At 48.5% G+C, this 14955-nt stretch overlaps 2 protein-coding genes across 3 annotated transcripts in view; one reads left to right on the top strand and one right to left on the bottom strand.

The window, feature by feature from the left end:
• Positions 1–7964, top strand: part of ANKRD13B (ankyrin repeat domain 13B) — a 37269-nt gene extending 29305 nt beyond the window's left edge. Inside the window, exons 13-15 of the mRNA XM_032217026.1 lie at positions 3197–3357; positions 7136–7212; positions 7648–7964. Coding sequence (XP_032072917.1) covers positions 3197–3357; positions 7136–7212; positions 7648–7858 — 449 coding nt within the window. The 3' untranslated portion in view covers positions 7859–7964. The remainder of the gene's footprint in view (positions 1–3196; positions 3358–7135; positions 7213–7647) is intronic.
• Positions 7965–13124: 5160 nt separating this feature from the next.
• Positions 13125–14955, bottom strand: part of CORO6 (coronin 6) — a 40482-nt gene continuing 38651 nt past the window's right edge. For both annotated transcript variants that reach the window (XM_032217024.1, XM_032217025.1), the window contains exons 9-10: positions 14125–14355; positions 13125–13437 (exon numbers count right to left, since the gene is read on the bottom strand). In XM_032217024.1, the coding sequence (XP_032072915.1) occupies positions 13315–13437; positions 14125–14355 (354 nt within the window). In that variant the 3' untranslated portion in view covers positions 13125–13314. The remainder of the gene's footprint in view (positions 13438–14124; positions 14356–14955) is intronic.

The following is a 14955-nucleotide window of genomic DNA, read 5'->3' as shown; positions in this document are numbered from 1 at the left end:
ACAGGGATACTACAATGGTCGTAAGTGTGAAAAATGGTCATAAGTTGCTTTTTTCAGCACCGTTGTAATTTTAAATGGACATTAAATGCATGGGTGTATGTTGAGGACTACCTGTAGTTTTTCACATGGGTTAGATGTAGTTTTTCACATGGGTTAGATGTAGTTTTTCACATGGGTTAGATGTGTGTGTAAAAATGGGGTGGCACCCCCAGTGAAGACCATCTCTATAATTTTTTTTATCCCCCTCCCCCAATTTCTGGGCTCTCCTACTAAGTAGCTGAGCCACCTTGGAGAAGGTTATTGTTAGAAATTCTGTTTATGTAAAGCACCACATGGAGCAAACAAAAAGAACAATCACCATGTGTTTTACTGCTCAGTCACGCAACTGTAACAGGAAACAGGAAATTCTACTTAGAGCAAGAGCACAGAGAATATACCATAGATCCGAACTTGTTAATACTGCCATCTACTGGTTGAATACAACTATGGAATATTTCTTTATTTTTTATTTTATTTTTATGATGCGGGCAACGCTCAGTCATCTTGTTCAAAATGCACCCCTTAGCAGGCTGGCCACGGACCGAGATCCCGTCAGAAAGATTTTAATCTTTCTGACATCTATTTTCCATTTTAAAAAAAATTGGGAAATAAATATTGATTTACTTTGAGGCTTTGAGAATTTGGTGAGTCGGACGATAACGCCCCCTGGGAATTGGTAGCGATGTAAGACAGATTTTAATTGAAAAGAAAAGCTCTCCTAGTGGCCTTCCATCCCTGATCAAATCCAATAGTTTCCTAGAACTAAGGAGGAATTTCCTGACTGTGAGAAACAATCAACCCATGGAAGAGAAGTTGCCTTCGGAAGTTGTGGGAGCTTCATCCCTGGAGGCTTTCAAGAAGAGACTGGCCATTGGTCAGAAACGGTGTAGGGCCTCTTGCTTGGGCAAGGGGTTGGACTAGATGACCTCCAAGGTCCCTTCCAACTCTGTTATTCTGTTATTGTTATTCAGAAGTTGTGGGAGCTTCATCACAAGGCTTTCAAGAAGAGACTGGACTGCCATCGGTCAGAAATGGTGTAGGGTCTCCTGCTCGGGTGGGGGGTTGGACTACATGACCTCGAGGGTCCCTTCCAAGCTGGTGAAATTCAAAAATTTCCCCTACCGTTTCTGTGGGCGTGGCTCGGTGGGTGTGGCTCGGTGGGCGTGGCTCGGTGCAACAAGCAGGAGCCTCCCCGAGTTACACAGAGCTCAGAAACAAACTATCACACTTTACACAAAAATAACACAAAAGTTACACAACTGACTTACACACAATGCAAAAGCAGCTGGACTTCACACACACAAAAAGGCCCCCTGCCACAACAAGCAAGAACCTCACAGAGCGCTCACAAACAAAACTATCCCACTTTACACAAAAATAACACAAAAGCCACGTACAACTGACTCGCACAACCCCACGATCCGCTGTGACAACCAGCTGTGCCACACTTTTTAAAAAACGTTATTTTTTTTTTACTACCGGGCAAACAGGTAGTTAAAAAAACACTTTTAAAAAAGTTTAAAAAAAAAAGTTTCCCACAATCAGTTGTGCCGCAGATAGTGGGAACCTTTAAAAAAACAACTTTTTATTAAATCATTTCTTTTTACTACTTATTTGCTAAAAAAAAAAAAAAAAGTGGGGCACAGCCGATTGTCGCCGCTGGCTGTGCGTGAGATTGTGCGCGAGTTGAGTTGTGTAGCTTTGGTGTTATTTTTGCGTAGAGTGTGAGCGTTGGTTTTGGAGCTGCGACTCTGTGAGGTCCCTGCTTGTTGTTGCAAGGGGCCATTTGGGGCGAAGTCCGGCTGCTTGTGCGCTGTGGGTGTGTGAGTCAGTTGTGTAGCTTCTGTGTTATTTTTGTGTAAAGGGCCATTGTTTGTTTCTTAGCTCTCTGTAACTCGGTGAGGCTTGTTGTATTTCACCGTGGCACGACAAAACCGCGCTCGACTAAGCCGCGCCCGATTAAACCGCATCGCTGACGTCATCAACAGGGCGACAACGGCGAGCGCGGAGAAAGAAGGGCGCTTTAAATAGCGCTTTGAAAGCAAGCCGATTCAACTTAAGGTAAGGGTTAGGTTTAGGGTTAGAGTTAGGGTTAGGTTAAGGGTTAGGTTTAGGGTTAGGGTTAGGGTTAGGGTTAGGGTTAGGTTAAGGGTTAGGTTTAGGGTTAGGGTTAGGGTTAGGGTTAGGTTAAGGGTTAGGTTTAGGGTTAGGTTAAGGGTTAGGTTAAGAGTTAGGATTAGGTTTAGGGTTAGGTTAAGGGTTAGGTTAAGGGTTAGGGTTAGGTTAAGGGTTAGGGTTAGCTTTAGGGTTAGGTTAAGGGTTAGGGTTAGGTTTAGGTTTAGGGTTAGGTTAAGGGTTAGGTTTAGGGTTAGGTTTAGGGTTAGGGTTAGGGTTAGGTTAAGGGTTAGGTTTAGGGTTAGGTTAAGGGTTAGGTTAAGAGTTAGGATTAGGTTTAGGGTTAGGTTAAGGGTTAGGTTAAGGGTTAGGGTTAGGTTAAGGGTTAGGGTTAGCTTTAGGGTTAGGTTAAGGGTTAGGGTTAGGTTTAGGTTTAGGGTTAGGTTAAGGGTTAGGTTTAGGGTTAGGTTTAGGTTTAGGGTTAGGGTTAGGGTTAGGTTAAGGGTTAGGTTTAGGGTTAGGTTAAGGGTTAGGTTAAGAGTTAGGATTAGGTTTAGGGTTAGGTTAAGGGTTAGGTTAAGGGTTAGGGTTAGGTTAAGGGTTAGGGTTAGCTTTAGGGTTAGGTTAAGGGTTAGGGTTAGGTTTAGGTTTAGGGTTAGGTTAAGGGTTAGGGTTAGGTTAAGGGTTAGGTTAAGGGTTAGGGTTAGGTTAAGGGTTAGGGTTAGCTTTAGGGTTAGGTTAAGGGTTAGGGTTAGGTTTAGGTTTAGGGTTAGGTTAAGGGTTAGGGTTAGGTTAAGGGTTAGGTTTAGGGTTAGGGTTAGGTTTAGGGAGGTTAGGTTTAGGTTTAGAGGTTAATTTTAGGTTTAGCGTTTACAGCGTGCTTCTGTCTCTGTGCTGTTGTCGCCCTGTTGATGACGTCAGCTACGCGCTTTAGTCGAGCGTGGTTTACTCGAACGTGGTTTTGTAGTGGAACCGTATTTCACTCCTGCTTCCAACTCTTGTTATTCTGATGGTGGTTTGACACCCCCCCCTTTATTTGCAGGCTCCTGCCGCTGCTTTGAGATGGACCCCTCCCTCTTCGAAGCCCCCCAAGGCTACAGCGTGGTCGGCAGGCACCCGGAGCCCTTGAGGGAAGACGAGGATGATCTTTTGCAGTTCGCCATCCAGCAGAGCTTGCTAGAGGCGGGCAGTGAATACGACCAGGTATGGGGGAGGGACCGACCTCATGGGATGGAGGGGGCAAAAGCAGGGCATCCATGGGAAGGGAAAAGGTGGAACCTGGCTCCGAAACAGTCACTGGGAGATGGACCTTGGAGTCCTAGTAGACGGTCACTTAAAGATGAGCCAGCCGTTATTAACTTCTTTTTTTTAATTTCCTTTGTTTTAATATATTTTAGACTGTGTTTGTTAAAAATCTATACCGTTTACGGGCTCTGGGAAGTTGGGGGGAGAAGGGAGGTGGGGTGTTAGTGGGGAGGGGGAGAGGGGGGATATATAGTATGTGCTAGATTTTAAAGTAACGTGATGGCACTTGTATACTATTGCTCTTTAATTTCACTGTAAAAATAGGACAAGCTGAATATATTAATAGATTGTAGAAATACACCGAAGGGAGGAGTAGAGGGATAGAAGAAAGAGGGGTAGCGAGGGTGGGAGAGAGAACGGGAGGGAGGGTGAGAAGGAAGGGAGGGAGTGTAGTGGGAGAGAGGAGTGGTAGAGGGGGAGGGGAAGTAGGGTAGAGGGGAATGATGGAGGGAAGAAGGGAAGTTGGAGGGGGGCGAAAGAAAGGGTGTATGGAGGGTCGAAGAGGTACATTGGGTTTCTATTTTGGGGGCTATTATTGACAAGAGGAATGGCTGTGTTTATTGTTTAATGTTATATGGCCCCGGTTATGCACAGTATATATGTGACTGTACGAAAATGAAATGGAAAATAAAAACACATTTAAAAAGAAAAAAAGAAAAAGAAAAAAAAACACAAAGATGAGCCAGCCGTGCGCAGCAGCAGCCAAAAATGCAAATACGATCCTGGGTTGTTTAAAGAGAGGCATAGAATCAAAATCAGGTGAAGTATTCCCAGAGGTCCCTTTGTTTTTGATAAGATGCAACTGTTTTTGTCTTCCAAGACGTTTCCCTTCTCACCCAAGAAGCTTCTTCAACTCTGATTGAATGGGAGGGAAGGGAAGGATTGATGCTCCTTGCAGACAGCTGGTCATTTGCGTCCTTTTAGAGGGTCGTTGAGGCCACTTGGAGGTTTCTCTGTCTCTTTAAGGTCACCTGAGTGATGCAAATGGTTCCCGTAGTCTGCAATTTTTCCCTCTGGAAATCCATTCCTTCTCCCACCATCATCCCAAGGGTCTTCATCCCAAATTGTGTAGCTAAAGGTCTGTAGAGATTCTCCTTTATCCAGGTCATGGTTGTCCCAAAGGTGTTTTTTTTATCCAAGAGGCAACTGGAGTTTCTGGTTTTTCTTTGAAGGTGTTTCACTTCTCATCCAAGAAGCTTCTTCAGCTCTGACTGGATGGTGGGGAATGGAAGGATTGATCCTCCTTGCAGACAGCTGGTCATTTGCCTCCTTTTAGAGGGTCATTGAGGCCACTTGGAGGTTTCTCTGTGTCCTCAGGGTCACCCGAGTGGTGGAAATGGGGGTGGAGCCTTCTGGGAACTGCTGAAAGGACTGTTGTAGAAGGCTCCACCCCCCCTTTCCACTACTCAGGTGACCCTGAGGACACAGAGAAACCTCCAAGTGGCCTCAACGACCCTCTAAAAGGATGCAAATGACCAGATGTCAGCAAGGAGTATAATACTTTACCTGTCTATGGAGATTCTCCGTCCTCCAAGTCATGGTTGTCCCAAAGGTGCTTTTTCAAGAGGTAATTGGACTTTCTGGTTTTTCTTCAAAGACATTTTGCTTCTCGTCCCAGAAGCTTCTTCGGCTCTGACCAGATGGTGGGGAAGGGAAGGATTTATCTCCGTGCAGATAGCTGGTTATTTGCATGCTTTTTAGAGAGCTGTTGAGGCCACTTGGAGATTTATCTGTCGTTGAGGCCACTTGGAGTAGTGCAAATGAGTGTGGAGCCTTCTTGGAACTGACTGTTGTAGAAGGCCCCACACCCATTTGCAACACTCAGGTGACCTTGAGGACACAGCAAAACCTCCAAGTGGCCTCAACGACCCTCTAAAAAGGATGCAAATGACCAGCTGTCTGCAAGGAGTATCAATCCCTCCATTCCCCACCATCCAGTCAGAGCTGAAGAAGCTTCTGGGATGAGAAGCGAAACGTCTTCAAAGGAAAAAACCAGAAAGTCAAGTTGCCTCCTGGATAAAAACACCTTTGGGGCAACCATGACCTGGATGAAGGAGAATCTCTTCAGTCTTTTAGCTACGCAATTTGGGATGAAGACCCTTGGAATGATGTGGGAGTAAGAATGGATTTCCAGAGGGAAAAATTGCAGACTGCAGGAACCATTTGCACCACTCAGGGGACCCTGAGGACACAGAGAAACCTCCAGGTGGCCTCAAGGACCCTCTATAAGGATGCAAATGACCAGCTGTCTGCAAGGAGCATCAATCCTTCCCTACCATCCAGTCAGAGCTGAAGAAGCTCCTTGGACGAGAAGCAAAATGTCTTTGAAGAAAAACCATAAAGTCCAGTTGCCTCTTGAAAAATCCTTTGGGACAACCATGACCTGGAGGACGGAGAATCTCCATAGACAGGTGAAGTATTAGCACCGCTTTATAAAGCCTTGGTGAGGCCACACCTGCGTCCAGTTTTGGTCACCACATTACAAAAAAGATGGTGCGGAGAAGAGCAACTAAGGCGATAGCAATAGCAATAGCAGTTAGACTTATATACCGCTTCATAGGGCTTTCAGCTCTCTCTAAGCGGTTTACAGAGTCAGCATATCGCCCCCACAGTCTGGGTCCTCATTTCACCCAGACAGACAGATAGATAGATAGATAGATAGATAGATAGATAGATAGATAGATAGATAGATAGATAGATAGCAATAGCAGTTAGACTTATATACCGCTTCATAGGGCTTTCAGCCCTCTCTAAGCGGTTTACAGAGTCAGCATATCGCCCCCACAGTCTGGGTCCTCATTTCACCCACCTTGGAAGGATGGGAGGCTGAGTCAACCTTGAGCCGGTGAGATTTGAACCGCCGAACTGCACATAACAGTCAGCTGAAGTGGCCTGCAGTACTGCACTCTAACCACTGCGCCACCTTGGCTCTCTGAAAGGCGATGAAAGGCCTGGAGACCAAAACATATGAAGAACAGCTTCAGGATTTGGGTTTGGCCAGTCCAAAGAAAAGGAAGAATAGGGGGAATGTCATGATAGCCGTATTCCAGTATTTGAGGGGCTGCCCCAAAGAAAAGGAGGTCAGCTTACTTCCCAAAGCACCCGAGGGCAAAACAAGAAACTATGGATGGAAACTAATCAAGGAACCTGGAATTCAGGAGAAACTTCCTAGCAGTGAGGACATTTAACCTATGGAACAGCTTGCCACTAGATGTACTGTGTACTGTCAACTCATAAAGTTGCCATGGTGAGGAAAGGAGTGGGGGAGCGCATTCCACGCATACCTTCGGCTAGAGTCAGATCTCAAGATTACTACAGCCGGCTTGGGAGGTGTGCACCTCATTGGTGAATGTGATTTATGACACAGACTGAGGGCAGGGGAGGAACAGGGACAAAGTTCAGTCATAATTCAAATGAGGCTTAGATCGGACTGCAAGAGGGTATTGTGGAAATGGTGCCTCTAATAAATGACTGTTTCTCTTTTGAAACTTGGCTCGAGGCTCATGAATCAAAATGAGGGCATCCTTCGGAAACCTGACCTCGTGGGTGCTTCATGTCTGGAGGTTTTTAAAAAGGGGCAATGAACCATAGGCTGGTTTCCACATCTGAGCCAGGTCTCCTAAATGTCCAAATCGCCTTTGGGGGGAGTCAAATTACCTGTCTCTCCTCCCCACAGGTGACTATTTGGGAAGCTTTGACCAACAGCAAACCAGGTACTCTGCCAGTGTCCCAGGAAGGGCGCAGAGTCAACAGGTGAGGTTCCCTCCCGGGGTCACTTCCGTCAATTTCATTTCCTCGTTCTGAATATTTGTCAATTTTACGCTCTCACGGGTAGTCCTTGACTTACAACCATCCGTTTAGCGACCGTTAGAATAGCGCTTTTAAAAAGTGGCTTTTTAAAAAATCTAGTTGGGTCATGAAACATCTGCAAGGAAACCACCCAGCTCAGAGGGCACCAAGGACCCCACAGCCCTTCCTCCTCCTCCTCCTCCTCCTCCTCCTCCTCTCCACACACCCCACTCCCTTCTAGCCCTGCTGATGTTCCCTAGTTTCACCATGAAACATCTGCAGGAAAGGACCAAGGACCCCTCGATCAACAAGGAGTGTAATCTTGAGGTCCAGAGAAGCATTAGGAAGCATCACCACTCCAAATGCTCGGCTAACCTGCCTTCCGTTTCCTCCCGCCAGGACACCACAGCACATGCCATCCCCGCGGCCTTCCACCCCGCAGCCGCCTCTCCCCACAGCAGGCCGGGGCCCCGGACTGCCCACGTACGCCGAGCAGCTGCGCCTGGCCATGGCGCTCTCTGCCAAAGAGCAGGAAGAGGCCGAACGGCGCTCACGCCTAGAGCAGGAAGAACTGGAGCGGATCCTGCGTCTCTCCCTCACCGAACAATAGGGTCCCCCCACCCCCGAGGGTCTCGGTCCCCGGGGCCCACCAGCCAGCGCTGAACAGACTGTGCCTTCCCCACTTCTGGCTCAGCCAATGCACAAAGCTGGGTACCACCAGGACGGAGTGGGGCGGGATATGGGGGGGGGGCACAGCCGGAGGGGGGGGGGCTGGCAGGGGTCCGGACATGTTTCCCATCTCACAGTTGAGCCATTTAATTTGACCCTCCTTGGACGGTGGGAGGAGGGTTGAATCACTCCGAGATTGGCCAGCTCTCTGCAGTAAATAAGGGAGGGGGCTTCCTTCCCTGCCCCCTTTTTTTCTGGTCTGGGGGGCTGCCAGGCTCTGGGTTCCAACCATTGGGCAGGTAGGGATGCATCTCAGCCAAGTCTCCCCCCACATCGGGGTGCAAAATCCCAGAGCGCCACCAGAGGGCCCAAGCATTCTCCGTTGCCAGCTTGTTTGCAAACCTAATTCGAGACCCCAATTCTTAACCTGGGTGCAATTGGAGAACGGCGGGAAGCCCAGAGGGGAGCCGATGAGCAAATTTGGAGCCTTAACACTAATTGTTGGAATGGAAGATAATCCGGGTTGGACTAGTAGACCTCCAAGGGCCCTTTCAGTCCTACTGACAGGTAGTTCTCAACTTACAACGGTTTGTTTTGTGACCATGTGATGTTGCAACAGCATTGAAAGATGTGACTTATGACCATTCCCCCTCCCCCTTCCCAACCACCACCACCCCTTTGGCAAAAACGACATAAAATGTTGTCACGTCACTCTGGGAAGCTGCAAAGGACCATATTTGTGTTCTAATTGCCGACTTGAGGTCACATGATCATTTCCCGGGGGGGCAGCCTTTGGAACTTCAGAACTGGGGGTCCATCCCCCCCTCCCCCCAGGGGAGGTCCATCCTAACTGGTCATAAGTTAAGGAGCAGGTAGTCCTCAACTTATGACCACAACGGAAGCCAACTAAGCAAGACCATTGCGAAGCGAGTTGAGTTTTACGCACTTTCTTACCACCGTTGTTAAGCGAATCGCTGCAACTGTTAAGACAGTTACCCGGTTGTTAAGTGAATCTGGCTTCCCCCACTGCTTGCCAGAAGGTCGCAAAGGGGGATTGCGTATAACCCCACCCCTGGGAACATCGGAACCGTCATAAATTTGACAAGCATCCGAGTTTTGGTCACCCGATCAGGGATAAGGGCTGCCATGGTCATAAATGCGAGAAATGGTCCCAAGTCACCTTTTTTCACTGCAGTTGTAACTTTGGTCATTCAATGAGCCGTCGTTAAGTCGAAGGCTTACCTCTTATTGAATTCAGAAAATGCAAAGGAGAAAAAACAGCTTACGGGAACGAATCCTGGTTTAATTTAGCACAGAATCAAAAAGTCTTGTTAATTCGGGGAGGAGCACATTTAAAAAGTGGGCGGGGCTTGGCGGCCATCTTGGCTGCCATCTTGACTTTTTTGACCACTTCAGAACTTCCCGGAAGCCGACGAGAACATTTATCGTGTGGCGAGCACAAAACAAGGGGCGGAGAAATGCCACCCCGAGATATTTGGGGGACCCCTATGGCAGCGTGTGTCCGTCCGCGCCCCGCCTCCCCGCACACCCCAGTTTCTGCACCAGTAGCACCAAGTGCACTTAACCCCACCCCCTGCCTGCCAATCAGGTCTCCACCGCCTTCCGGGGGGGGTCTTCCAGGTTCCTTTCGTGGCTGTGCCCCCCCCCTCAGCTGAACCCCACTCACTCTGGGTACCCCATTTGTGGGGTACCCAGGCTGGCATTGGGGAGGGACGACTTGAATGCAAGAGGAGGCAGTGCCAACGGGCGGGGTATGTGGGGGGGGAAATATGGGGAGACATGGTGGGGTCCCCACCCTGCACCCCCTTTTCTCCACTGCCCCTCCAAAGCCTGTTGGATGTGCCCCTTGCCGTGATTCCAATGGGGGCTAACGATTGGCTCTTTTCCAATTTGGCCCCCCCTACCCATTTCCAAGGAAGACCCCCCCCCCACCTATTGCCAGGGCCCCCTGGCAAGGTCGTTACAATCCTGTCGTTCCATGGTGCTAACCTCTGGGGAGGGGGGTTGGAGACCCCTTTGCCAGGGTAGGGGTCAGGACGGTGCGGGGGGGGGAAGGCGAGGGATCGTCTGCAGCCCCCTCCTCTTCTATTACCTGCCAGGGAAGCCACAGGGGGGGGGCTTGTGTTTTTTGGGCGGTGGGAGGGGCTAAGATCAAACTACAGCAATTGCAAGGAGGGGAGGGGGCTTCTGGGCGCCCCGCACATTGGGGAAGGCGTTGGAGATGCACCACCTGGGGGCCAGGTGTATTTCCCTGCACAGAAACACCAATAAAATACCTTAAGAACCCTCGCTGCGTTCTGCCTCTGTTTTGGGGGTTGGGGTGGGGGCAGCACTGTGAATTTAGGGGAGGGGGTGGGCAGATTTCCTTAAATTTGAAGTAGCAGCATTTGGAAATTGTACCTCCCACCTCTTCAATCCAAACATTGTGCATTCGTCTGCAGCTTTCTGGCCCTGGGGGCCCTTGACGCGTTACAACCTTGTTTAGCAACGGTTCAAAGTTACAACGGCCCTGGAAAAAAAATGGACTCGACCGAGGTCAGGTTATAACCCCCCCCTTGCCCCCCCACCCCACCCCTCGGTGCAGTGGCCATTTCGAACTTGCCGGATGAGCGGGTCGTACATTGAGGAGTACCTAAAAGCAATCAGATCTGGGTTGCAACGATTGCAACGGCCACCGGGGGGCAGGGCAGAGTTAAGCTTGGGGAAATGTCTATTCAGTAGTGCCTCCTGGAGTTCATCTGAGGTTCTGCAGAGGGGATTTTGTCGCCCTGTGAAAGGACAGTCCTCGACTTAACAACAGTTCATTTAGTGACGGTTGAAAAGTTACGACAAAGAGGAGAAAAAGGACTTGGGACTATTTTTCACACTTACCACCTTCGTATTATATCCATGGTCTTGTGATCCAGATTCAGACGCTTGCCAACTAACTCATATTTATGACGGTCAGTGTCCCGGGGTCACATGATCCCCTTTTACGACCTTCTGACAAGCAAAGTCAAATGGAGGAGCCCGATTCACTTAATGTCTGTGTTACTAAATGAACAGCTGCAGTGGAGGAGCCCGATTCACTTAATGACCGTGTTACTAAATGAACAGCTGCAGTGGTTTTCTTAACGGTGGCCAGAAAAATGGGGCAGAATTCCCTTCACAAGTGTTTCACTTAACAACATAAATTTTGGGCTCAATTGCGGTCGTAAGTTGAGGACGACCTGTTTTTATTCATTCATTCGTCATATTTGGTATTCAGTGCCCGGAAAGGGGGCATTCCCAATTTTTAAATTTTATTTTTTATTAAAAATAAATAAATTGGGTTGGATATGCAGATCTGATGATGCCCTATTTTCTCTCTCTGCTGTCTTTAGAAAAGAGATTAAAATTAAAATATTTTATTTTGTGAGTCCGTCATAACATGAAGACTGGATAGCCTGGCGGAAGGTTTATATTATGTATTGTTATTATATCTACAACTAATCCTTATAACCACAATCGAGTTCAAACTTTGTTTTACTAAGCGAAACAGTTAAGTGAATTTTGCCTCGTTTTACGATCGTTTGGGCCATAATTGTTAATTGAAACACAGCAGTTGATAAGTTAGTGACACGGTCGTTAAGTGAATCTGGACTCCCCATTGACATTGCTTGTAATGAGGTCGCAAAAGAAGAGCATCGGACCCTGGGACAGTGCGACCGTCGTAAATGTGAGTCAGTTGCCAAGCGCCTGGATTTTGATCACGTGACCCAGTGGGGATGTTGCAACGGTCGTAAGGCTGAAAAAGCGACTCCTAAGTCTGTTGTAACTTTGAACGGTCACTAAATGGACTGTTGTAAGTCGAGGACTACCTGTATTTTGCCACAAGGCAGAAATCAGGATCCTGGAAGCATCTTTTCTGATTTAACACATTTGATCCAAAGGCAGAAGATTTTGAGAGCTGCACACCGGTCCTCGAGTTACGACAGTTCATTTAGTGACCGTCTGAAGTTCCAACAGCACCGGGGAAAAAATGACTTGGGCCCATTTTTCACACTTACGACCGTTGCAGCATCCCCATGGTCGCGTAATCAAAATTCAGATGCTTGGCCACCAACTCGTACTTATGACGGTCGCTGTCTCCTGGAGTCAGGTGGGATCTTCTGACAAGTCAGAAGGGGGAAGCCGGATTCACTTAACGGCGGTCTGGCTAAATTAACTACAACCACAGCAAGAAAGGGGGGTAAAACTCAAATCACCGCTGTCTCACTTAGCCACTGAAAATTGGGGCCCAAGGGTGGTCGTAAGACGAGGACTGCCTGTGCTGCATATTTCATTGGATGCCGTGCAGAGTATAGACCAGAGACTTCAACTCCCAGAATTCCCCAGCCGGTGTTGCTGTCCATGGATGGAGAACGCAGCTGTCATCTGAGGTTGCTTGTGGGTTCCCTCAAGGGCATCCAGCTGAGCCCCTAGGCTTGGCCGTTTTCCCTTCCCTCCCTCCACAAAGAAAATAACTCGGAGCCAAGAATCATAATCAGCCATTGGAAATGAGCCACATTATATATATCTATCTATATATATATATTTATCAGCATATGCAAATGAGCAATGGCCTCATTTTCTCTCCCCCCCTCCCAACCCCACCAGGGAGGGGGTCCCTTTGCATGTGGGGAGGGGAGGCGTTGCTGTAACCCAGCATCCTTGTTCCTCCACCCCCACACACCCCTGGCAGCACATCTGGCCCAGCGGTGCAACATCTGTACAACATTCAGCAATTGAGATGGGAAAAGGCCACAGCTCCCCCTCCCCTCGCCACAGGCAGCGGGCAACCCCCCTCCTCAATTCATCACGGAAAGCTATGCCTGCAGATGCCTCCCTTCGGGGCAGGGTTGCTGGGCCACAATGCCCCCTCTTCCCCCCCTTCCAATAGGGGCTGGGGAATCCTCCTGGGCCCCCCACCCCCACCCCTCCGGTAAAACCAATCCCCCGCCAGCAGGGTCTGGCTGCCCCCTTCCCTCTCTTCCCCCCGCCTCTCCACAGAGGCCCAGACCCCTTTCTAATCCTGAAAACCTAAAGGTCCCTCTCGCACTGCAAAACTCACAACAAACCTCTGGCTCACAGCAACTCCGCTCCCTTCGCCCCTGCTCCCCCCCCGGAGACCGAAAGGTGAGTTGGCATCACAGCAACCCTACCTGCAACACCCCCCCGTCCCACCCGAGCGTCCACGGCAGATGTTTTCTTCGCTTCCGTCACAAAATTGAGGAGAGTCAGGTTGGAGAGAAAGGGACGAGAAAGGGAGAGCCAGGGGCATTCCCTGTAAATGCCCACTGAGCTGAGAAAGAAGCAGATGGATGGGGGAGATGCCCGGCCTCCGGGATGGTGCAATGTTTCTGGGCACGGAAGAGGCTAGTCCGTCACATCTGCGAGTTCGCAGAGGGTGTTTTCCAGGTCGGTGATGCGCTTTTCGTGGTCTTGGAGGGTCTGGCGCAGAGTGCGGATTTCTTGCAAGAGGTCTTCGAGGGTGGAGGTCTGAGGAGGGGGTTGTGTGAGCGAGAGAGGAGGAGGAGGAGGAGAGAAGAAAAAGGAAGAGAAAAAGGAGGAGGAGAAACAGGAGAAAATAGAAGAGGAAAAGGAGAAGAAGGAAAGGAGAAGGTGGAGGAGGAGAAAGGAAAAAAGGAAGAGGAGGAAGGAGGAGAATCAAAAGGATAAGGAGAAAGAAAGAAAGAAGAAGAAAAAAGAGGAAAAGAAGGACGACGAGGAGAATGAAAAGGAGAGGAAAGAAAGCAGGAGATGGAGAGGAAAGGGGGGAAGGAGAAGGAAAAGGATAAGTAAAGGAGGAGTAAAGGAGGAGGGGAGAAGAGGGGGAAAAGGAGGAGGCATAAGGGGAAGAGAGGAGGAGAATGAAGAGAAACAGAGAAGAAAGAAAAGAGAAAGGAGGAGAGAGAAAGAGATATGTCAGTTAAAGAAGGAAGAAGGGGCTCAGTTGATTTTCACAGACAAAATCCACATTCTCTCTCTCCTTCTGTCTTTCTCTTGTTCTCTTTCCCATTCTGTCTCTCTCTTTCTCTCCCTCCCTCCCTCTTTGTTCCTCTCTTTTTTCTTTTCCCCTCTTTCTCGCTTTTCTTTCTCTCTTTTTTCTTTCCCCCGTTCTCTCTTTTCTTTCTCTTTTTTCTTTTCTCTCTCTCTCTCTCTCTCATACACACACACACAACTCACAGAAAAATTGGAGTCGCAGCTGGAGAGGGTCCTGCGCGTGCCGGCCGGGGGCTTGCTGTCCAGGATGTTCTTCTTACTGACTTTGAGCTCGCGGTTCTTGAGGGGGACGTAACCGTCCCGCAGGGAGACCAGGAGGGGCTCTGCGTCTTTCCCCGCCAGCCATTCGTCCGCCTCCAGGGCCGGCTCGGGACCCGGGGTGTCTGGGTACAGGTCATCCTGGAAGAGATCCGACTGCCGAGAATGGAGAGAGGGGTTTCGTGAAGGATTGGGAAGTTGTAACCGTCTTTGCCAACTTCGGTAACTTTCAAATGGGTGGACGTCCCCTCCCAGAATTCCCCAGCTAGGAAATCAACCCTCTTGTAGCGTCTTGGCTGGGAGATTCTGGGAGTTGTTAGACCACCCACCTTAGAATAGGACAAGAGAGCAATAGGAATAAGAATAGAATAGGAATAGGAGTAGAGTAGAATAGAGTAGAATAGGGAAGAGGAAGAGAAGAGGAATAGAATAGCAATAAGAATAGAATAGAATAAGGAATAGAACAGAATAGGAATAGGAATAGAAGTAGAGTAGAATAGGGAATAGGAAGAGAAGAGGAATAGAATAGAATAGCAATAAGAATAGAATAAAGAATAGAATAAGGAATAGAATAGAATAGCAATAAGAATAAAGAATAGAATAAGGAATAGAATAAGGAATAGAACGGAATAGGAATAGGAATAGAAGTAGAGTAGAATAGGGAATAGGAAGAGGAACAGAAAGAGAAGAGGAATAGAATAGCAATAAGAATAGAATAAGGAATAGAATAAGGAATAGAATAAGGAATAGAACGGA

Source organism: Thamnophis elegans, chromosome 4, assembly GCF_009769535.1.
Source record: "Thamnophis elegans isolate rThaEle1 chromosome 4, rThaEle1.pri, whole genome shotgun sequence".
Classification (NCBI taxonomy): domain Eukaryota; kingdom Metazoa; phylum Chordata; class Lepidosauria; order Squamata; family Colubridae; genus Thamnophis; species Thamnophis elegans.
The sequence above is the reverse complement of the archived record's forward strand: the minus strand, read 5'-3'. Positions and strand labels throughout refer to the sequence as shown.